This window comes from Penicillium griseofulvum (assembly GCF_001561935.1).
Source record: "Penicillium griseofulvum strain PG3 chromosome Unknown contig_12, whole genome shotgun sequence".
Lineage (NCBI taxonomy): Eukaryota > Fungi > Ascomycota > Eurotiomycetes > Eurotiales > Aspergillaceae > Penicillium > Penicillium griseofulvum.
In genome coordinates, this window is record NW_024467435.1 from 278542 (window position 1) to 300714 (window position 22173).

The following is a 22173-nucleotide window of genomic DNA, read 5'->3' on the forward strand; positions in this document are numbered from 1 at the left end:
AAGAGTTGCGACAGTAAGTTGCCAGATAGCTTGCATGTGCCAAGTTGCTAACCAACCCCAGTCTAGCATATTCTGCCCATCATGTCCGCCAACCGCACGGACCATCCGCGCAAGCGGGTATCGTTTTGCTTGCCGGGCGAGGCCCCAGAGCCGCTATCTTCTTCTACGCCAACTCCGCGTGTCTTGTCAAATTCATACACTGGATTGCAAACTCCGCCGTCAACTGTAACTTCAAACGCGCGCTTCCAGACTCCAGGCCCCATCACGCCAACTCCAAACCGTGGCTTGCAAATTCCAAATACATCCTCTCAGACTCCAAACACCGTCACACCAACTACAAACTCATGCTTGCAAAACCCGAGCGATTCCTCATCGACTCAGAAGACTGACTCGTCCAATCCGACTCGCAATCCCTCGCGCCAGCCTAGCTCCCAACATCTTGTTTCCCAGCTCTTGCCTAACTGGGATTTCGATGAGCAAAACACAGCATTAATCCGTGCCGGATACGAACCTCAGTGGACTCCCAAGCCACTCGATACAAGAACTACCCCAACCACAAAGGGCAAGAAAGGCTCTGCAACCAAGTCCGCCATGGCTGAACCACGTGCACGTATGGCCCGACACAAGGGTCAAATGAACTTCCAGAATGAGCGTAGGTTCCTACAGCTCACATACATTTCTCAAGCCAATTTCAATACTAACCATCTCTACAGTCCGCCTACTACTTCTCGCTTATGGCGACCCCAGCCCACACCCAAGTTTCCCAAACGAACCACTCCCTGAGACAGTCCGTGTGTTGGACGAAATTGTCACCGACTTCGTGCTGGAACTCAGCCACGGTGCCGCGCAAGTTGCGCATCACGCCCGCCGACAGAAGATCAAAGTTGAAGACTTCCGCTTCGCACTACGTCGCGACCCGAACAAGCTTGGCCGTGTCCAGGAGCTGCTGCGCATGGAACGTGAATTGAAGGAAGCCCGCAAGGCATTTGACCAAAATGATGATCAGGTTGCTAAGGAGGCTGGAAAGAAGGGTGCAGCCGCTGCCGCTGCTGCCGCTGCTGCTGGTGAGGATCCTGTTGCAGCTGAAGCCGCTGCGGCTGCTACGGTCAAGAAGAGCAAGGGCAAGGGCAAGAGAGGTGTCCGCCGTGCTTCCGATGCTACTGAGGAGTCGGTTCCAAAGAAGCGCAAGACCAATCTCTGAACATGTACACTTTAATCAACGCAGAACACTAATGGCATAACGATTTCACTAATGAAACTAATGATCAGTCATATTTGACTGGTTTTCAATATGTGCGCTACTCCGTATGTATTATGATATCGCCATACTTGACCCAATGCACGGTCCAATTCCGGTCGGAATTTGGACCGCACGGGTTGAATGCAAAAAAAATGATTTAGGTACCTTTTCTATAGGATACACATATAAAAGGTACTTAAAAAATAGAATAATTTAAACGTGAATATCTCAACCACGTTATTTAATTATAGAAAGATGAAGATGTTCATAACCTAGCCTACTATCTTTACTTTTCATACTATATAAATTTTTAAGAAAGAATGTCTTGAAGTAGAGGGCACGAAACTACACTATGTACGGAGTAGTAGTTGTAGCGTAAAATGACTCGAAAAGCATTCCCCTAGAACAGAGCTTTATTTCATCTTAAAATCCTATATACTATAATATACAGCCTATATTAACCTAACGATATATCTATTTAACAGTTAAAAAGTGGTGTGGTCGAGATATTCACATTTAAATTTTTTCAGCTTTTAAGTACCTCTTATATGTGTATCCTATAGATAAAGTACCTAAATCGTTTCTTTTGCATTCAACCCGTTAGGTCGTGCGTCCGAATAGTACAAAACACAACCCCCGAACAACTCTGGCTACACAGTACTTCTATGATTTGCGCCATGACCAGCCCCATACAACATACAATCATATTTCATGAGTATTTGCACCCGGATACAGTGGGACATGGTTTTAGGTCCATCCGCCTCCTTCCCCACCTATATAAACATCAATCTATGGAGTACTCCCTACATATATGTATAGAAAAAAGGAAGGGTTGAAATCAACCATAGCAACTACCAGTACTATGACTCCCTTTGTTTAACCCCTAAGACTAAGTTATCTATACTCAACAGTAATTCTAATGTGTCAATGAATTATTCACCGTGAACAGGTTTTATCTTCTGGACGAGTAGGTAAAAGTGTAGTGCCCTTCACTGTTCAGTGTACACCTCTTCTTGCCCTGTCTACTATTCGACCTCTCAGATAAGCCTGCTTCTGGGTATATTTCTGCCCAAACTCTAAGCCATACTTAGAGTGATCACGCCCGGTTGGCGGCTGGTACTTGTCTGGGAAAGATAGAAGACACCCGTAGTCCTCATCGTCAGGTATACCACCGTCCCTTATGCATACAATCTTGTGACGCATAATGACTTCCAGTTTTGCCATTGTTCCGTTCCAGAAGAAGCCTTCATTGAGAGTGGGTGTCGACCGAATGTCGCTTGTTGCTACGATGCCCTGTAGAAGCACATCGCTAATATCACAGATCTGCCAGCTATTGTCGTCCGGCACAAACTTCCTCCCATTGAAAGTATAGGGGACATTATCATCCCCCTTGAGTAATTGTGGGAAGGCAAGCTCTCCACTCTTTTCCCAGTCGTGCTCTCCTCGTTCAACAATGGGGTTGAAATCCATCTCAAAGGTGACTGTTTGATAATAACGAAAGTCGGGTCTAGCCCTTGGGTCGACACCAAATTTGATCAACGCCTTCTTCCATGGACCATTCTCAAACATGTATCCACAGAACGGTAGCGCTCTTTCAATGTCTATCCGACTTGTAGAGCTCATCCAGTCAACCAATACCTTAACAGTTACTACTGGCCGACGATCCAAAAGCTGCTGTATCTCGTGCACAGTTGCTTCCAGTAAATCATCAACCCCATACTTAACTTTGTCGCGATCACCCTCTTGGGGAACGGTCTTTTGTTTCATTCTCACGGTTATTCCTTCAAAGATAAAATCTTTACCGTATACAGTGAAATTCTTTCCATTGTTGCCGCTTTCCTTGTTTGGCTGCATTTCGTCTTTGGCAATACTGCTCTTGTCAGATCCTGCTTCTCCGATAGAAATCGGTATCACCTTCGTGGCTCTTCAGGGCCTGTACCGATTTGCTCGAGGTTGGAGGGAATATGGTAGGATATCTATGGGGTAGATATTGTCTGCTTAGGTTCGTTCGGGTTAGACTTCACATAATGGATTTCTAACTCGATTGTATTAGATGAAAAGCGGACGAGGAGAGAAGAAAAGGAAGAGAAAGGGAAAAAGGAGAAGGGGGAGCTATCTACTACTAGATCTAATCGTGGCTGCCTAATGCAGACTGGATGACTGAGAAAATGAAAATAATTACATAGTCAATAAAGATAACCTTGGAAGAATAGGAAAATGGTTTGCCATGGTGTTATTTTATCTAATTTTTGAGCTGGAAACGACTTTAGCACCTAGCTCCATCACCTCACAACGAAAGCTAAAACCAAAAACTCATCTCTAAGCAGTTTTCTAAAGTCAAGAGTCCTAGCAGCCGCATTATGAAAAACACCAAGAGTCGATCTTTGAGTCCAACTCTACCAGAAGAGCGTGACTACCCCAACAGTTCTAGCCAGGTTAAAACACTCGCGGAAACGCAGCATGAGATGATTGATGGCATTGGCAACAAACAACTGGCGAGTCGTCTCTACAAACGCACACTGAAAATCTTCACAAGGGAAGAGCGATTGAAGGCTATTGAGTTCTACCGGACACATGTGCATATCAACCCCCAGACAGGCGAAGAACGCAGTCTTTCGATTGCCAGCGCCTCTGAGGCACTTTATATCAGCGAATCTACGTTGGAGAGATGGGTCAAGGCAGAAACAAAGATCACATCTATGAGACACGGAAATTCCAGAGATGATGGCGAAAGATATGCATCTGCCTCTGTGTCTGAGCGGTTCAAATCTGGAAATTATCCTTTTCTCAGACTGACACCCGAGCAACTTTCTGCAAAGAAATACGTAAAGGGAAAAGATCTTTACAAGGTGCCCCTAAATTGTTCTCAAATCATCGGCCGTATACTAAGCAAACTATCTAGTTACATCCCATTACCCATCCGGTACCGTTCATAAGCATCGAAGGGGGGCGTCGAGGTAAGATTGAGAGCTTTGCGGATGCCTATAAATTTCTCGGACACGCGGAGGACACTTTGCATCCTGGACACCCTCGTGAACCTGGTTCAGATTTGGAGACACAGCCCCAAAAATTCGTTATCGAAGCTGCTGCCCCTTGTCTCGAGAGCTTACCAGGACATGGTCTAAGAAATGAGAGGCCAACGGTACAAAAGGTCAATTCTTTATTATACCACATTGCACCCAATTACAGTCTCCGACAGCCTGGACTCGGGCGATGTACACCCTGCTACGAACAACTGGGAGCATGCGTCAGTCTTGTATGTGAGCATTTGGTCGCCGCCAGCGATAAGGTAAGCTATAGGTCCCGTATCTGGGAACAGCACTCTCTAACACTTCTCTCATAGCTTGACTCTGCCATTCCGGTTCGAATTGGGTACGACTATAGCGAGCCCTTTGAAGGCGCGCCTATACACTGGGCTATGAGTCTGCTACTCGGTACAGGAGCGAAGATTCTGCTACTTCTGTCGCTCTGCCTTCGGGGGTCAATTAGGCATGAGGTTATTCCAAATACACTGATGCTTCAAGGTTGGACAATGGACTACGAGATGTTAAAGTGCAAGACGCGAAAACGGCAAAGGAATGAAGAAAGAGAGAACGCAATCAGGTACTCCCAAGAGTTCTACCGCAAATCTCAGCCGATTTTTGAGAAATTCAGGCTGTGCCCGGTGCTGTACATTGAAGACGTCGAGATGCTCTTCTTGGGGTCGCATTCATGGAGACCTCGTCGCTTCTCCCCAACATGGACGCTCTATAGCGCCATCTTGCATTCCAGCTATCGTTCAAGAGACACCTTGACTCCGATATACGGGAAATACACAAACATAGAATCAATTGTCGATTAAATCGTCACAAAAGCGCCACAGGTGTCTTTCTCCATCCCGGAAGTGCAGGCTTTCCAGCTTGTTTCGCTCGATCACATCACTTCACTCTTGTTTCCCAGGTTTCCGAAACTACAGTCCTCTCCCAGTTCTCTAAACATCTAGAAGTTTCCGACCCGTATCCAGATAGGGGACTGGGATTAGAAACTATCGAGGAGACGCTCAAACAAGATGCTCATACCGCCTGCGAACGTGAGTTTCGCAAGAAACTCGTGCGCGCATTGAAACTCAGTGTTCGAAAGAGCCTAGCACACATCAATGGCGAGAAAAGATGTTTGTACTACACGTGCCCAGAGCCACAGGAGGTCCCGACGTCCTACTACTACCATCACCATTCCAGGTCGCTTATCAACTATGTGATGAACCCCGTCGAGCCGATAGATCCACCAACACATCGAGAGCAAGAACGAGAGATGAACATTACAGATCAAACTCGCAACATCCTACAGCAACTGAAAGTACTCTATGAGCGGCCCGAAAAGACTTGGATTCTGGACTTCGAGTACATATCTATGCCGAAAAGGTATTCGCCCATTCCACTACAGCTTGCAATCAGACAGCTAGATGGGAAGTTGCTATATCAAGGAAATATCGATTACGGGCTTTCTATGAAGGAATTCATGGATGTGACATCCTCGTACGTATCAGGCAAGCATGGGATGATGGGAACTCTTTTTCTGAGATGTTATCGTGGGCTCAGTACCAACGGAGAGACGGCACTCCAGGTTAGAGACCAAATCATCAAAGTCTGTAGTTACAACCCAGATGATATTAAGATATTATCCTGGTTTGCTGCCCAAGACATGCAGTGCTTCCTCAGGATCTTAACTGGGTGCAATGAGTTGGTACAACCTAAGATCTCCCACGAAGGCCACAAGAATTTCCAAACTATCAACATCGGAATCCTTTGTGGAAAGTTATTTCCTGGTCTCCTTTCGACAACTCTTCAGTCGGTACACGAATTTTTGGGTGGAGCTAAAAGGTCTCACGGGGAATACCATACTGCCTCATATGACACCGAAGCGATGGCGGCAATAGTCAAAGCTCTTGTACAGTTGCTGTGATTGTTAATATGAAATTCCTACCCTGGCGTGACTGGCTGCACACTTTTTGTATGTTGTACAGTAAGCCAGATTTTGCCTATAGTCTAGCAAATTTCTCGAGTATGTTTGTGACAAGTATAAAAAGAATGAAAGAAAAAAGGGCAAAAATATCGACACCTGTGAGATTCGAACTCACGCTCCCGAAGGAAATGCCTGGGCTTACATTTTCATGCATAGCAGGGCACCGCGTTAGGCCACTCCGCCAAAGTGCCTTGTTGGCCAAATTGAGAATATCTTCAATATATGAGGGCCGAGTGTCATCCTTGCTTCGCGTACTCCACCCCTAACGTTGAGAACTTGTCAAATCACAAGAACTGGTGGTCATTGCTATTCTGCCAGATGGGATGCAAAGCCTAAAGTCAACATTCCGTTCTTGCATTATAACCATCGGCATTTTTCAGTTGTCACTAGCAAAAAAAAATCTGCGTTGAGGTTGCAGCAGCATGTTCCTTGGGATGCGAGAAAAAGCTCCACAAAACCGTTGTATGGCCTGGAACCCACAGATTCGCTACCTTGCCAAGGAAATCACCGAGAACCCGAAGAAGAGAGCTATTCCACCGGAATAGAATTTGATAATTCATTTTGATGTTTCTTCTCTTACGGGCTGTTTCATACACAAGTTTACATCGCTTCTCAGAGGCATGTAAATGTTTAAACATAGGTGATCATTCACTACGGAGTAAGTTAGTTGCAATTGTACTAACTGAAACATAGTTAACTAACTAATGGTCTATTTGAGACTAAGCTTCAAGGGTGCCCGAAGAAAAATGCACCTTCGAACTTCAGAGTAGTAGATCATGTTAGTTACTTAGGGCTATGCATTTCTCGATATCAAAAGAAGGATAAGTTATTATGTCAGCATTAAGGCACTTTGGCGGAGTGGCCTAACGCGGTGCCCTGCTATGCACGAAAGTGTAAGCCTAGGCATTTCCTTCGGGAGCGTGAGTTCGAATCTCACAGGTGTCGCTTGTATTTTTGCTTTTTTGTAGTTATCATTTGTCTATCTTCCTTGGTGTTTAGGGGCGTCACGAATGGGGTGATTTTTGATCAAATCAGATAATGATACAGTCAGACATCAATGTTATACGATATGAATCATCTGTCTCTGCAGACCGCTTTCTATATATGGATTAAAAACATTCAATTAACCGTGCCAAGCCCCCATGCAGGATCCACAATTTGTACCTTTTACTCGACAGATTGTACAGAGTACGAAAGTACGGAGTACGCAGTACATATACTACATATAAATGCGGTTTTTGAGCACTACGACAGTCTTTTAATGACGAGTCCGTTGTTCAGAAATAACATATTCAGATATTAGCTAGGTTTCAGAGACCTCTCTCATTACTGTGACTTCAAATTTAAGCCTCTAGTGATCTACGCTTATACCTAGAGGTTATAATGTATGTTGTATATAGCTGAGGAAACTATTTTATAGTACCTTTTTTATGGCCCGCCCAGTAAAATGTACAATTTATGTGGGTAGGGAGACTCCGTTTTGGGGGGGCTGTAATTTTTGTAAAATAAAAATCATGTCTCAAGGGCTGGTTTTTTGGTTATTGCTGACTTTTCCACTGATAGGAGTGATTTCTTCTTGTACAGCATATGTGAGGGAAGAGGGAGACCAAAAACATATTAAAAAAAGAACGACACCTGTGAGATTCGAACTCACGCTCCCGAAGGAAATGCCTAGGCTTACACTTTCGTGCATAGCAGGGCACCGCGTTAGGCCACTCCGCCAAAGTGCCTGTTGCATGTCTGTTTTAACTTGCAGTAATTTCTATACCCATCCAGCACGCGGCTGTTAGATCTTATTTTGATCAACTCACCATTTTTAATCCACCTTTATACCGCCCGATATGCTTCAATTACGCTAAAAATTGGAAACTCGTATTAGAATCACTTTAAACTATATACTGAGTAGGAAGCCTACAATCGCGAAAATAGCAGGGGAATTCGATATTTCCTATCAATTGCTAGATTGCTGAGTCTACTATCCGTGTAGGCCCCTAGGAGGATATGTCAATGCATTAGGTATATACCTTGAGATACCACTAACATTGTATTAACTACTAAGATAACGACTATACTAGTATCCAAATTCTGCGTCGCTGCCTATACCAACTATAGAGTGGGTCAGGCCCTTGGTATGTATAAACTAGGCGTATATGATATAATATAAGCGGGTACATAACTACATACTTAGTACGCCAGTAATGATATCAAGATTTTAGACCACCAAACTTGCTGGGGAAAAAAGAAGGGAAAAAAGACAGAATAATGTATAGGGTGCTTAGGCAATTTTTGATATTAAAAGGTATATAAAAATAAGGGATGATAATAAAAGACGCCGAATCATTCAGCGGGCGCAAAAACAGTATATTGCTACTACCACTTCTATGGCTACTCTCTCTACGTAGGAGCGGGGGGATATTGAGATTGATAGTCGCAATGATGGGGCGCGACCAAGAGCCCATTGAATCTAAATTTATCACAGGTACTATCTAGTTATAGGTGGGTGAATGGTCTAGATTAAATGGGGAGTTGGTCAAAATCATAATTAGAGTGAAAGAATAATCAGGCCGGTGTAGGGCCAAACCCCGGCAGAGGATTGGGAGAAAGAGCGCGGGATTCCAAAAAAAAAAAAAAAGGAAAGGAAAAAAACGACACCTGTGAGATTCGAACTCACGCTCCCGAAGGAAATGCCTAGGCTTACATTTTCATGCATAGCAGGGCACCGCGTTAGGCCACTCCGCCAAAGTGCCTGATTGCTAACATCCTTGGCATAAAATTGTTTTATATCCATTTTCTATGTGACGCTTGGGAAATGTGTGTCTAGGTGCCTACCTATCCATAAAACTCCAGCTCTCCACTCTCTGCCAATTTCTGGTTCAGGCTCTCATTTTTGGCACAGTAGGTTGGCTGGCTATTCAGTCTTTAAGTTACATTCTACTCAAGGTTGTCTTCAATATGCAGATTGGCCATTTTGGGTAATACATGGGCGGATGCGGGTAATATATATACTTCACATCCTAAATGGAGCTAGGCGAGAATCTCCACCCTTTAACGGGTGAACTTTCACTCCATACAGACCCTGAAACCGGCAAGATGCTATGGCCCTGACTCTTTATATATCAACCTACAAGATAGGCTGTCCATAGACCGCATCCATACATATATAGCCAGGATAGCCTCCACTTATAGGAAGAAAGATAAACTCCATTTTTGGTATTACTTTACAAGAGCATCATCACCTTACCCATGCTCTTCTTAACATGCGGGATAATAAAACTTCCTAGCTCCTTGTGCATGATCGGTCTCTCATCCTCCTCAAGATCTCCATATATATCCTCAAGTGCACTTCCATTGCTGGCAAATTCCAAGTAAAGGGCGCGGTCTTCTTCCTTCTCGCCGATGCATGCAAGAAAGCTGCCAAGCTGGAGGAGTATCGAGTTCAATACCAGACGACACATACGTCCATTGCCGTCAACAAAAGGATCAATGTTAACGAAGATGTGGGTATATTCCGAAGCAATGGCGATAGGGTCAACCGTTCCTTTAGCAATGGTTTCTTTTAGGTCAGACTGCAGCTCGCAGACCATTGCTTTCATTTTGTAGGGCATAAGACTGTGATGAGGGAACGGATGGAGAGCCGCGGAGACCTCGCCCGTACGATAGACACCACTGTATTCTTCCCAGGGAGTGGTCTCAGCGTCAACTCTGTGCGTAAGAATTCCATGGGCCTGGAGGATGATCCCTTCACTAATACCTTCACTATGAAGGCAAAGTTGCGTGATCATACACGAGGTAGCTTTAGCATGTCGGACAGTTTCATGGCGACTTCGTAAAACTGCGGAAACGTTAACTGGAATATCATTGCGTGGGAGATGGTTTTTCAATTCTAAGAACCCTTCCTTCGTTTCTCCAATATCTTCGGGTATCTTCTCCCCGTGGAAGATGGCCATGCAAAGCTTTAATGTGATGCTATAACCGCATCTAGCGGGCTTAATCATTATTGGATCCATACACCATAGTGGTAAGGCAACGGAGGATTTGCTTTTTGAACTCGCTTTCTTGTACGGGTGTGAGTTGGGTCTGTAGAATGGCTTGTAGAGGGTAACAATCCCAGGGAATATGATGTCCGGGTCAAAGTCCTGTGCGCTGATCGTATAATCGTAGGCTCCATCCATGCGAATTGTAACCCGAGATTAGACTCCATATAAACTGCGAAGAGAGACAGTTACGAAGCTGGCAATATTTTGACCTTTAAATGGATATTCGATAATAGTAACCTTACTATTAATGATATAGACTGTTATACCTAGACCCTATTGCACTATGCTATGTGTGAGAACCAGGTGGCGACAAGCAAGTACTTGAACACGGCGCGGATCCGTCAATCGCATCAACCCTAGGATATCGTATATCTCTCCACCTAGTAGCTGGCTATAGGCACATTCACCACCTAGATAACAGAGAGGACACTCCTATATTAGCCGGGCACCTTATCCAATATGGTACTGATGTGATAGCACCAGCAGACAGTACAGACACAGCCTTAACTTTAATAGAAGTGGTATAAAGCGACCTAGGTAAATAAGTATGCGGACTCAGAGGGAAATACTAGTCGATATAACACGATCTATCCACCCCAATATGCCGCCATGAGTGGTGATGTCCAGAGGGTAAAAGTACTTCTGTCAGCTGGCGCAGATATTCATGTTCGTACTGCCCCAGGCTGCAAGACAGCGCTTCACCTAGCTGCAGAGAGCTCACTCCGGAACAGGTTCTTTTCTTAATCCAACGCGGCCTCGATTACCGGCTGACTGATACCCAGGGACATACAATGATCTACTATCTGTCTCTTTGGGGGGGGGGGGGCGATACGAGCCAGTGAGTGTTAAGGACTTTCTTGTCGCTGAGAACCTTGATGACCCCTCGATGGAATCTGAGCTTCCTAAACTTAGGCCTTCTTTACAATTCAGATTAGGAATGATTTGCGTATATTATGTAGCATATATACAGCAGAGATGCAAGCTAAAAAAAAGGTCAAATTCTTTCAGTTGGCTGCCTCCGGTTGAATATGGCATTGAGACTAATAGTCACCTTCTCCTCTCCAATATAAGCCGGCTAGCCATTCATGTATTCTGTGTAGTCGAGAAGCAATCACAGATTGAGCAAGAACTTGAAGACATCTCTGTGATTGAGACACTGATTCTGAAGCCCGCAATATTGCTTTGATTGGACTGTTGATACTCTTACGATACGATCATGTAGTCGTCTACGATGTGTGAACAGTGGTGGCTATGGCCAGAGTAGTAAATAGTGGGAAATACGAAGAAGCTCTAGAACTTTTATGTCCATTTCATCATAACTGAAAACGCCGCGCCTAGAAAGATGCGACTTCGTAAACCGGAGAGATCGACTCTCAGCAGATCCATCTCTCATCTTCAACAGTCTAGACTCATCACCCCCGAATATTCTCTATCGAACGGTAACAGCATCGTCACCCTCATCAACCGCACGCTATACCAATGGTATTGATATTAAATCGGTCTCAACACCATAACACCGCGTGCTGAATACCGTCTTTGGGTGTCTCTACAGACCAAGTCCGAGAGCCGTTGACGAGACGCGACTAGGCTGCAGTCCGTGAACTCCGGAGAGAACATGTAAGCCTCGCGAGGAAAAAAAAAGAGGAAGCCGGAAAAAAAGGGAAAAGGTAAAAAAAGGGAAGAAGGTGGTAGAGGGATAGTAAACAAAGAAGCGAAAGACCCAAAAGTAATAACGTTAGGGAGGGGTGAGATAGGAAGGGAAGAGAACGTGAGACGAGATATCGACGTTCACTTGAAGGGGAGTGCTCCTCTCGCAATTGGTCACATTATGCATCAGCGTTTTTTTTGCTGTGGGAAACCTCTCATGCGCGGGCTTCCTCGGTGCGGTCCTGGCGTGGGCGGCCGCCTTGATTCTTGCCGCCACGCTGGTTGCGCTGGTTGCCCTCGCCAGTGGCAGGGCCTTCGGCACCGCCGCCGCCGCCGAGAGTCAGCTGAGCGGTTGCTAGGCGAGTGGAAAGCTCCATCTGTGTGCGCACGGTGTTGGCAAGGTAGGAAACGACCAGGACGTCCTGGATGTGGTTGTTGCTGTGGAAAATTAGTGACAAGCAACATCGAGTAATATAATGCAGGTTCAACTTACAAGTCGCGCTCAATGTCGGCGGGCTCGACCTTAGGAGCGAGAGCGAGAGCGTTAAGCAGGAACTGGCCCATGGCAGTAGAAGCGGGGGTCTCCTCGTCGATCACGGACTCGACGTAGCGAGAGACGCGGTCAACCATGGAGAGAACCTCCTCAATAGCGCGCTCCAGAGACTCAATGTCGGAAGTGACGGAAGCGGAACGGTCCTCAGCGTCCTTGGCGTTAGCGATAGACTCAAGACCGCTCTTATCGGCCTCACCGTATCGGAGCTCGTAGGGAACGGGAATGAAAGCAGCGCTGTCGGCAGCACGCTCAGCAGTGACACCAACGGGGGCGGAAATGTAGGCGCGGGTCTCGAGATCCTTTCCAGGCTCGGTGGAGACAGTCAGGTGGACAGCGGGGTGAGGCCAGGTACCATCACCCTGGCCACTGTAGAAGTTTTGGATCAAGGCGGAGAAAGTGTTGAGCTCGGAAGCAGTGGCGTACCAGCCAACCAGGACTTCGCGGGGGTTGGCCTTCAAGTGCAAAGCCAGCATCTGCTTGTGGTATTCCATATCGACCTCGACCTGGTCCTCAGCCTCGGAGTGGCCAACAGCGAAGGCAGATCGGACCTCGACCTCACTTCCATCCTCAGATCGTGTTCCGAGCAGTGTACCGATAACACGCTCCTGGTCGACATTACGGCGAAGAGAGTGATCGAGAACGGAGAAGATTGCCTGGAAGAATGAGCTTTACCCCTCAAATCATACACATTCGCAACATACCTGGGGTTGAATGACCACGTTCAGAGGGGCAGTGGTAGGAGCGGTCCCCACGCTAACGGGGCCGAGGGGGCGAGCGAGATGAAGGAAAGAATCTTCGGCCATGATTAATTTGGAGATGGGGATGGAATAGGCAAGTTTCAAGATCCAAACTTCAGCCTTTCTCGGAGGTTCAATTTTTCCTTGAAGTGGAGTGAGCCGCTCTGATTGTTCCGATTCTGTTGTGTGTGGGAAATTTCGCGCTAAGATAAGATAAGACCCAGAAATTCTCATTTTTGGTTTTGTATTGAAGAACTTCAACCATTTCTTTTCTATTTACACACACAAAAATGCCTGCTCCTCGTGGTGGTTCTTTTAGAGGAGCTCGAGGTCGTGGTGGCCGTGGAGGTCGTGGAGGTCGTGGTCGTGGTAGAGGTGGTCATGGCCGTGGTGGTCGCTCCTTTGCCACTTCGCGATTGAATGAATCTGAGTAAGTTCTTAGTTTGATAAAAAAAAGTCTTTTAACTATATCTAATTGGTACTAGATCGGATGATTCTTCTGGAGAAGAAGATGATGTTAGCGTGCAATCCCAAGAGGAATTGGGTGATGACACTATTATGGACGAGGGCTCCAGCAGCGACGAAGACGAGAATACCGAACGTCCCTACAATGAACTCCTTCAGCTACTTCACACCAATGAGTCAAGCGGACCAGCTCGAAAGAAGCGCAAGATTAATACCGACTCAAATGCCGAGGTTCAAATGGCAGAACCCGCAGAGGAACCAGAGCAGGCTGATGATGACTTGGAGGCCCAAGCCCCATCCGATGACGAAGAGGAAGAAGTAGATGAGGACGAGGACCCAATTGCCGCTTTTGAGAAGCACTTTGATCTCCGCGAGAGTGCAGATTTGACCAAGCAGATTGAGCCTATCCAATCGAATAAATGGGCCACCGTCAAGAAAGAAGTGGATGGGCTACGGCTAGTACATACTGTTCCCGACACGGGAGCAAACGGTGTATCAATCCTTCCGTCATTGAAGAGCACAACCAATATTAAGGTATGTGGAACGGACATAGGTTTTATGCTAGCTCCAGTACTAACATGCAATCGCGCAGCTTAAACAAAAATTGAAGTCTCGTGCAGCCGAGATCCTGCCTAAAATCACCGGTCAGGCCCAGATTATCACGCCATATGTGTTCGACTACCAAGACGTTCTCTATGGTGCCCGCACTGCTTCTAATGCAAATGAGATGCGCGAGATTCTCGCTTTGCACACCGTTAACCACCTGCTGAAGACCCGAGACCAAGTCCTCAAAAACAACGCCCGTCTGGCCAAGGACCCGGACACGGACATCGAGTGTCGTGATCAGGGATTTACCCGACCCAAAGTGCTTTACATTCTGCCCACTCGTCAGGCATGTGTTAAAGTTCTCGATGCGATCACTCGGATCTATCAGCCTGAACAACAAGAAAACAAAAAGCGCTTCACCGACTCGTTCTCGGCGCCAGATGATGAATCGTGGGAGCATAAGACTGAAGACTTTAAGGAGCTCTTTAGCGGAAATGACGATGATATGTTCCGACTGGGCCTAAAGTTTACGCGCAAGACAGTCAAATATTTCGCGCAATTCTACAGCTCCGATATCATCCTAGCCAGTCCACTGGGTCTGCGTACGATCATGGACCAAGCCGACGTCAAGAAGCGCGATCACGACTTCCTCTCTTCAATCGAGCTGGTAGTCGTCGATCACGCCGACGCCCTCCTCATGCAAAACTGGGACCACGTCGACTACATCTTCCAGCATCTGAACTTGCAACCGAAGCAAGCACACGGCTGTGATTTCGGCCGCGTCCGTAACTGGTACTTGGATAACCAAGCCCGCCATGTCCGACAAACCATAGTAGTCTCGTCTTACATCACCCCCGAGATCAATGCCCTCTTCTCATCCCAGATGCAAAACGTCTCGGGCCGTCTCAAGGCAACCCCCACCTACGCCGGCGCCATCACCGAGCTCCCGCTCCCAGTTCCCGTCAAGCAAACATTCACTCGCGTCGATAGCACGTCGCCTATCAAGGACCCCGACGCGCGCTTCAAGCACTTCACAACAACCATCCTGTCCACCCTGGTGAAAAATATCACGCATGGCCGCGGCAAGGGTGGTTCCGGCACTCTCATCTTCATCCCCTCCTATCTCGACTTCGTCCGCGTGCGCAACCATTTCGCCACCTCTACGCAGACAACCAATGTCGCCTTTGGCGCTATCTCTGAGTACACCGAGCCGAAGGAGGCTAACCGTGCCCGCAGTCATTTCGTGTCCGGCCGTCACTCCGTGCTACTGTATACCGAGCGTGCGCACCACTTCCGCCGTTACCAGGTCCGTGGTGTCAAGCGTATAGTCATGTACGGGCTCCCAGATAACGCATTGTTTTATGGTGAGATTGTTGGGTACTTGGGTCTTGATCCCGCGGAATTGATCGAGGCTGCTGAGGGTGGTGTGCGTGCGCTATTCTCGAAGTGGGATGCGCTGAAGTTGGAGCGTATTGTTGGTACGTCTAGGATTGGTAATATGTTGCGGGAGAAGGGAGGTGATACGTTTACCTTTGTATGAATTGAGCCTGTGTATTCCTTTCTAGGTAGATATTAGCTTAGTCTTTTGGATTATCTTTCATACCACTTCATTTGTGCTGTTGTCATATTTCACGACCTATATTCGATCTTTTGCGGCCACCTACTATTTCAGTCTTCCTGGTTATAATACTGACATGGGAAAAAGTACATCCAGAAAAGAGATCCGAGAAGACCGAAGAAGACTAAGGACTATCATGTTGTTTGCATTAATAAGATCTGGTTGCCTTTCAACCCTATACGATTCCGACCGAAGGGCATCTATTGAAGGCCTAAGTCTAATAGTCTATGCAACCTGTATAATGAGTCACCCCATTGTGCATATTCTGTCATTGTTACACAATAATTGAGCATAATCCTACTTCTAACCCCTAATATCAGCTCAAAGGATCCACCACCATTGGATCTGATACGATGGTGGACATCAAAAGCCTTTCTTTCCATGGCAATGAAGTCGGAGAATCCAACAACGTCGTTAGAGATGGATTATCATTCCAATGCTAAGTCAATACTAGACATAAAGGGATCTGCCACTTTTGATTTGGACCAAAAGTCGGTTTGTTTTTATATCGATGTGACTAAAAAGGATGGAGATCGTGTTGATATCGTGTTGACATGTACCATCTGCTTGTCGTTGCCATTCTTTGGTAATATGGAATTGCACTATTTGTTTGCGGAAAGCAAGTGCTGTGGGAGGTATCACATCTAGAGAATGCATAATAAAGCGGTTTCAACCTTCTGCCCAATACTTCATCTTGTGAACCTAACAACTGGTCTGCTATGTCCGGAATAAATGATGTGCACGCCCAGCCCACCTGTAGTCAGTCTTGTATAACCCAATATCATGTGCTTATATCCCTTACCTTATGTCTATATTGTAGGCGGTACAATTTTGCCACAGAAGATGGGTTATAAAACACTTTAAGGATATCCTTTCGCCCTTCGGGGCATACGGTCAACTGAAAATATACAGAGAAGATTAGCATGGACCCTGCACTAAGGATGACACGCTCTATCAAAGAGAAGCTACCCATTTTTTTTATTTTTTTTTAATTCCTTATAGATCCCATTTTTGAAGGTATACAGAAGCGGGTCCATTTCCGGCGTATTATTGGCTTAGTACTCGATTAGTAAGTCACGTGGTATTTCCTCCAATACCGTCGTGAGTTCGAGACCCGCTTCCGCGTAAAAGCGGGTCTATATTTACTAACCAATCAGGGTTCGGTATATCCTACCTCCATACAATTTCTCATCCGAGTCTGAGGTTATAGCAAAAACTCGAGGAATGATATATTGCCCTTCGGGGCATATGAAATAAAAATATAAAAGGAAGATTATAACTGCCCCTGTACCAATGATGTATTCAATCAAAGAGAACTTGAAGCTACCCAATTCTTTTTCCTTACAGGTCCTGCCTAGGTGGTATTGAAGGTGCGGTTAGAAGTGGATCTTTTATATGCCGTTTTCATTACTGTGGGTCGTATGCTCGAGCCGAAGTGATAATTTCATCTCATTTTTTATTATGATTGGCTTGGCCCTGAGAGGTTGTACAACATTTCCATGGATATATCCAGGTTTAGTTCCTGCTGGGTTAAATCTTGGAAGCCACTTACTATAGTTGTATTGAATACTACACTGTAGGTGTATGTATTCGATCATTATTCGACCCACACAGAGAAGAAGTAACGAATTCTCTCGACGTAAAGGTCTGAATCGGCAATAATATTGTAGAATTAGGGGGCAATACTATGAAGCTATCGTTTCTCTATTCTAAGCTGCTCACTATGAAGACAGCAAAGCAGCAACTACCGTGGACCATAAATCTGACAATCGGCCCCCATCAGGAACTTTTGTCGAGGGACTTCATCTCTCCACAACTTGACGACCTGAAGTGTAACTACATTGAAGTCAGACTTAAATCAAAAACAACTTGCATCATCAGAGCTCGTCCATTGATTTTGAGTGGTGTGCAATAACTTTATTCTGTCATGATACTCAGCTTAGAACTCTCAAAATAACTACAAAAGGGTTCCCTCATTTATGTTGGAGACTCTCTACTTGTCGGAATATTTTTGTTAAGAGTAACGACCGCCCTCTTATTCTCGGCTGGAAATCTCCTTGCTAGTATCCAGAATACTAGGACTCGATTCTTAGATGTACCAAGAAAGAACCACCAAAAAGACATGATAAGGCTGCATAAGCTGCCGACTCTTCTTGTCAGTTGTAAATTAGCATCTATAAATACTGACAAACCGTGTGGTTTTGGCTCTGAGATGTCAACCCTAACTTTCCACATGGATGGTCTACTTTGCTATGTCTACTACGGACTCGCGATGAATGACTTTGTTAACATCCCATGAACTAATAAACCCGAGTATCTCTGGGCAGCTGAGGTCGACTCGAAACAACGATTAGTCAGCGATATTGTCGACCTCGAGCCTGGGGCCAGCCCTGGAGGGCTGAGATCGAAAATAGATTATAAGAAGCGAAACATGACAGGAAGTAAAAGGAAGCGGATAAATATCCGTACTAGATGCATGTTGATATGTAGCTAGCAACTAGTCCATGTAGGTAGTAGGTCGTGTGCCGCAACAGCCCGGGGGTACATGGTAGTACGCAGCCATGTACGCAGAAATGGACGGAATACTAGGCAACTGAATTTGCAAACCATTTCGAGCCAAGTCGATTCAAAGAACAAGCAAGTCATGGGAAAGTAGCAAAAAGCAAAAAGTAGAAAAAAAAACAAAAAGGCGGCGGTCAACGGCGGGTCCACTCACCCAGCTGAAATCTCAGATCGGCAATACATTGCACATATAAGATCTTTCCCTTCCACCTGAATATATTTATCTGCACTTATTCTCCTCAGGAGAAAAACTGTACAGACTTTATAGATTAAGAAGCATTCCGATCCCAAAAGAAAGAAAGAAACCAAGTCCTCTACATATCTTCATCTCTGATCCCCCACAAAATCCCCGCAAAGACCGCCCTCTCCAATAACGACCCCAGGATCACACATCCCAGCATGGTCACTTCACACCATTCGGCCTCGGATGTCGGCCAATATCAGGATCATCCAGATGCACCCTTGCCGATCCGGGTGGAGCAGTCGGGATCTGTGTCATCGGAGCAGGGATCGTCTTCAACGCAAACAATAACTCAAGCCGGGTACGAACATGACTACAATTGTGAAAGTGGCAGTGAAGCCGATACCGAACCGGCATTGGCTCAATCAGAACCTCGTCCTATCGACGACGATGATGACGATATCATCGCTTTGGCAGCTTCACGACCCCGCCATAAATGGCAGGTATGGTGGTTGCGCAATAAGGGTATGGGACTTGTCCTACTGGCACAGGCTTTCGCTGCCTCGATGAATGTCATGACGCAAGTTTTGGAGATTCATAGTTCTATGCATCCTTTCCAGGTAAGAGATAGAAAGGTCTCTATATTCCTACCACTTTTACACTAACCCCCCCCCCTCCCCTAAGATCCTCTTCGCCCGCATGTCCATTACCGCAATCGCAAGCTATCTATACATGTACATCGCCTCAACCCCTTCCCCACTAGGCACTCGCCCAGTCCGCGGTCTTCTCCTCCTCCGCGCCATCTTCGGCTTCACAGGTGTCTACGGCCTCTACTACTCCGTTCAATACCTCCCCCTCTCCGAAGCCACTGTAATCACCTTCCTCTCCCCAATCATCTCCTGCTACGCCTGCTCCCTCCTCATCCCCGGCGAGACCTTTTCCCGGAAACAGCTCTTCGCAGGCCTGATCTCCCTCGGCGGCGTCGTGCTCATTGCCCGTCCCTTCAGCGTGCGCGCCTCACATAGGGCGATCGCTACCCCAACCGCTGCGGCAGCATGGGCCCTCGGCCTGTCCGCTACGGATGTCGAAAAACCTCCTTCTGAGACAGACTCCTACCATCATGTCATGGCGACTATTGTCGCCTTTGTGGGTGTGCTCGGTGCTTCGGGCGCATACACTTCTATTCGTATGATCGGTCGTCGTGCGCATCCGTTGGTCTCGGTTACGTACTTCTCATCTGTGACTACGGTTATTTCTCTCGTTGCGATGCTCGTTGTGCCTTCAGTACCATTCCGGATTCCTAATACGGTTGTGGAGTGGACCTTGTTGACGGGATTGGGTGTCTGTGGATTCTTGTTGCAGTTTTTGTTGACGGCGGGATTATCGTATGTCCCCCCTATGTCTGTTTCGGATGGGAAACCTATGGCACAGGGGGCACGTGCCACCTCGATGGTTTATATGCAGATGCTCTTTGCGGTGTTTTATGATAAAATTGTTTGGGGAAGTACACTTAGTCCCATCAGTTGGATTGGATCTGGGATTATTTTGGTTTGTGCAGTTTATGTTGCTTTTGCACATGAGAGTCCTAGGAATGTTGGGAATGGAGAATATCGTGATGTTGGGTATAAAGACGCCACTGACGAAGAGAGGGGGAATTGAGTTTATATAGTTATATAGCATTGTATATAGCATCGTATATATAGTATATAATATATATGTAAATATGTTATACGAAGTGCTTGGACCTAAGAATTTGCCACTGGAGCACTCTGCTCCGGTCTATACTATATAGTACTACAATATAGTACTACATAGTATGTACTTATTGTACTTACTGTACTTACTATACAATAAAAAATACAACTTCGACGTCATTGGGTTACAACCCGGGTAATCCCTTTTTTTATATTCTTTTTTTCTTTTTTTTTTCTTTTTTTTCTCTTTTTTTTCTTTTTTCTTTTTTAGTCTTAAGTCCTCCCCGTACCTGTTTATATAGAAAAAAGCCCACTCGCCCCATATTTTCCCCATATTTTATTTTATTTTACTTCTCAAATATGCGTCACTTCGATACTTGGGTCCTTCGTGATCCCTACTCTATCTGGCATTATTATCCAACCGGTCATCGTTGGCGAGATACAGTTCGTGATTTAATTCAATCACGAGCAATCTGTTCTCCAGAAAATAATCTCAATCCACCTATAAATTGGAAAAATCAATCTCAATCCCAATCTCCCCTCCTCCGTCTTCCTGCCGAAATCCGTCAAATCATCTGGTCTTACGTCCTCAATTCCCAAACAATTCACTTAGTTCAACTAAAAGGCAAAATTCGTCATGTTCGATGTTCAAACACAACTCCAAATCCATCTTTAACACACAACCGCCACTGCTGCCCCACAACCCCAGCCCGTTGGCGCATCTACGATGGCCGTGTTCCAGGTCACAGTGATAGACTCTTATACCCCCACACTCACTCCCATCTCCCTTCCTTGCTAAGTAATAGCAATACCGCCCTACTACGTGTGTGTCGGAGTATCTATTTCGAGGCTGAGACGATCCTCTATGAATCTTCGCATTTTGATGTCGATGATCTATACACTTTTATTGCATTCGCAACCTCCTTGTCAGATACTGCCCGTGCGGCTATCTCAAGACTCACTGTCCAATGGATGCCGATTTGGGTGCCTATGGCGGGGTTGGATCATAAAGGGTCGATCTATGCCCATACGCATAGTGATGAATTGTGGGTTCGATTTTGGGAGACGGTGGCTTCGTTGGAGGGGTTGAAGGTGTTGGGGTTGAGTTTGGATTTGGGGAGGTTTACAAGTGTGGTTGGGAGTACTGGGGAAGCAATTGTTTCTGGCCAGAGGATTCCCTTTGGGATTAAGGAGGGATGGGTGAAGCCCATTCTTGGGGTCAGGGGGTTGAAGGAGTTTGATTTGGCGGTTACGGCTAGATGTGATCTTCTGGCCAAGGGGGTTGTTGAAGGGGAATTGGTGAGAGATGTGGGACTTTTGAGGGAAGAGTTGCGGAGGATCTTGTGTGGGGTGAGGGAGAAAAGAGTCAAGATGAAGACGAGGAAGATTAGATTGGCCATTACAGCTTGATTTTGATACCCAATTTGCAATCGTTTGCATACTCTGTTTCCCTTATAGTTCTACTGTATTCCAGAGTAAGTCAACCTCTCTAGCTCTACCACAACTACTAATTGAAATATAGATATGACAGATCCTCCCAGATCCTCCCATGTCACAATTCTTCCTAAAAGAAAAAATGGGGTTCTCTTAGGATCTGAGAAATGTGTTTATTCCTCTTCCCTCTCCGAGTATCAGTTTAGTGTCTACTTGTCTACTTTGATATCCTCTCCGTACAAGCCCAACTCTCACTATTACCAGATCAAAATGTACTTTTTGAATGAAAAATGCACTATTATACTAAACAAGGACTATAACAACAATCTCACAAGCAAATATAGTGCCTCGGTTTAGCTTATTAAGCAAAACCCGGGGCCCCCTCAATATCTCTCTAGCTTCATTCCTTCATTCCTCCATGTCATTTCATACCATCTCTCCACAAATATGGATATCTC

At 45.9% G+C, this 22173-nt stretch overlaps 7 protein-coding genes across 7 annotated transcripts; 4 read left to right on the forward strand and 3 right to left on the reverse strand.

The window, feature by feature from the left end:
- Positions 1-81: 81 nt before the first annotated feature.
- Positions 82-1201, forward strand: PGRI_089940 (putative transcription initiation factor TFIID subunit 13; the record flags this gene model as incomplete). Its single annotated transcript, XM_040796707.1, has 2 exons — positions 82-652; positions 714-1201. 2 exons carry the CDS (start codon positions 82-84, stop codon positions 1199-1201), a joined length of 1059 nt encoding a protein of 352 aa, XP_040650137.1.
- Positions 1202-2236: 1035 nt separating this feature from the next.
- PGRI_089950 (Transcription factor IIIC, subunit 5) lies at positions 2237-3094 on the reverse strand (the record flags this gene model as incomplete). Its single annotated transcript, XM_040796708.1, has 1 exon — positions 2237-3094. The coding sequence occupies one exon, from the start codon at positions 3092-3094 to the stop codon at positions 2237-2239; it is 858 nt and encodes a 285-aa protein (XP_040650138.1).
- Positions 3095-3600: 506 nt separating this feature from the next.
- PGRI_089960 (uncharacterized protein) lies at positions 3601-6181 on the forward strand (the record flags this gene model as incomplete). The annotated part of the gene is made up of 4 exons (XM_040796709.1): positions 3601-4089; positions 4143-4529; positions 4584-4942; positions 5095-6181. 4 exons carry the CDS (start codon positions 3601-3603, stop codon positions 6179-6181), a joined length of 2322 nt encoding a protein of 773 aa, XP_040650139.1.
- A 3278-nt stretch (positions 6182-9459) lies between these two features.
- Positions 9460-10413, reverse strand: PGRI_089970 (uncharacterized protein; the record flags this gene model as incomplete). Its single annotated transcript, XM_040796710.1, has 1 exon — positions 9460-10413. One exon carries the CDS (start codon positions 10411-10413, stop codon positions 9460-9462), a length of 954 nt encoding a protein of 317 aa, XP_040650140.1.
- A 1727-nt stretch (positions 10414-12140) lies between these two features.
- On the reverse strand, positions 12141-13281 carry PGRI_089980 (eukaryotic translation initiation factor 3 subunit F; the record flags this gene model as incomplete). Its single annotated transcript, XM_040796711.1, has 3 exons — positions 12141-12363; positions 12419-13131; positions 13180-13281. 3 exons carry the CDS (start codon positions 13279-13281, stop codon positions 12141-12143), a joined length of 1038 nt encoding a protein of 345 aa, XP_040650141.1.
- Positions 13282-13505: 224 nt separating this feature from the next.
- PGRI_089990 (UTP25 family protein) lies at positions 13506-15766 on the forward strand (the record flags this gene model as incomplete). Its single annotated transcript, XM_040796712.1, has 3 exons — positions 13506-13645; positions 13701-14214; positions 14273-15766. The coding sequence occupies 3 exons, from the start codon at positions 13506-13508 to the stop codon at positions 15764-15766; spliced, it is 2148 nt and encodes a 715-aa protein (XP_040650142.1).
- A 3039-nt stretch (positions 15767-18805) lies between these two features.
- Positions 18806-20246, forward strand: PGRI_090000 (DMT family transporter; the record flags this gene model as incomplete). Its single annotated transcript, XM_040796713.1, has 2 exons — positions 18806-19207; positions 19272-20246. The coding sequence occupies 2 exons, from the start codon at positions 18806-18808 to the stop codon at positions 20244-20246; spliced, it is 1377 nt and encodes a 458-aa protein (XP_040650143.1).
- Between the last annotated feature and the right edge of the window lie 1927 nt (positions 20247-22173).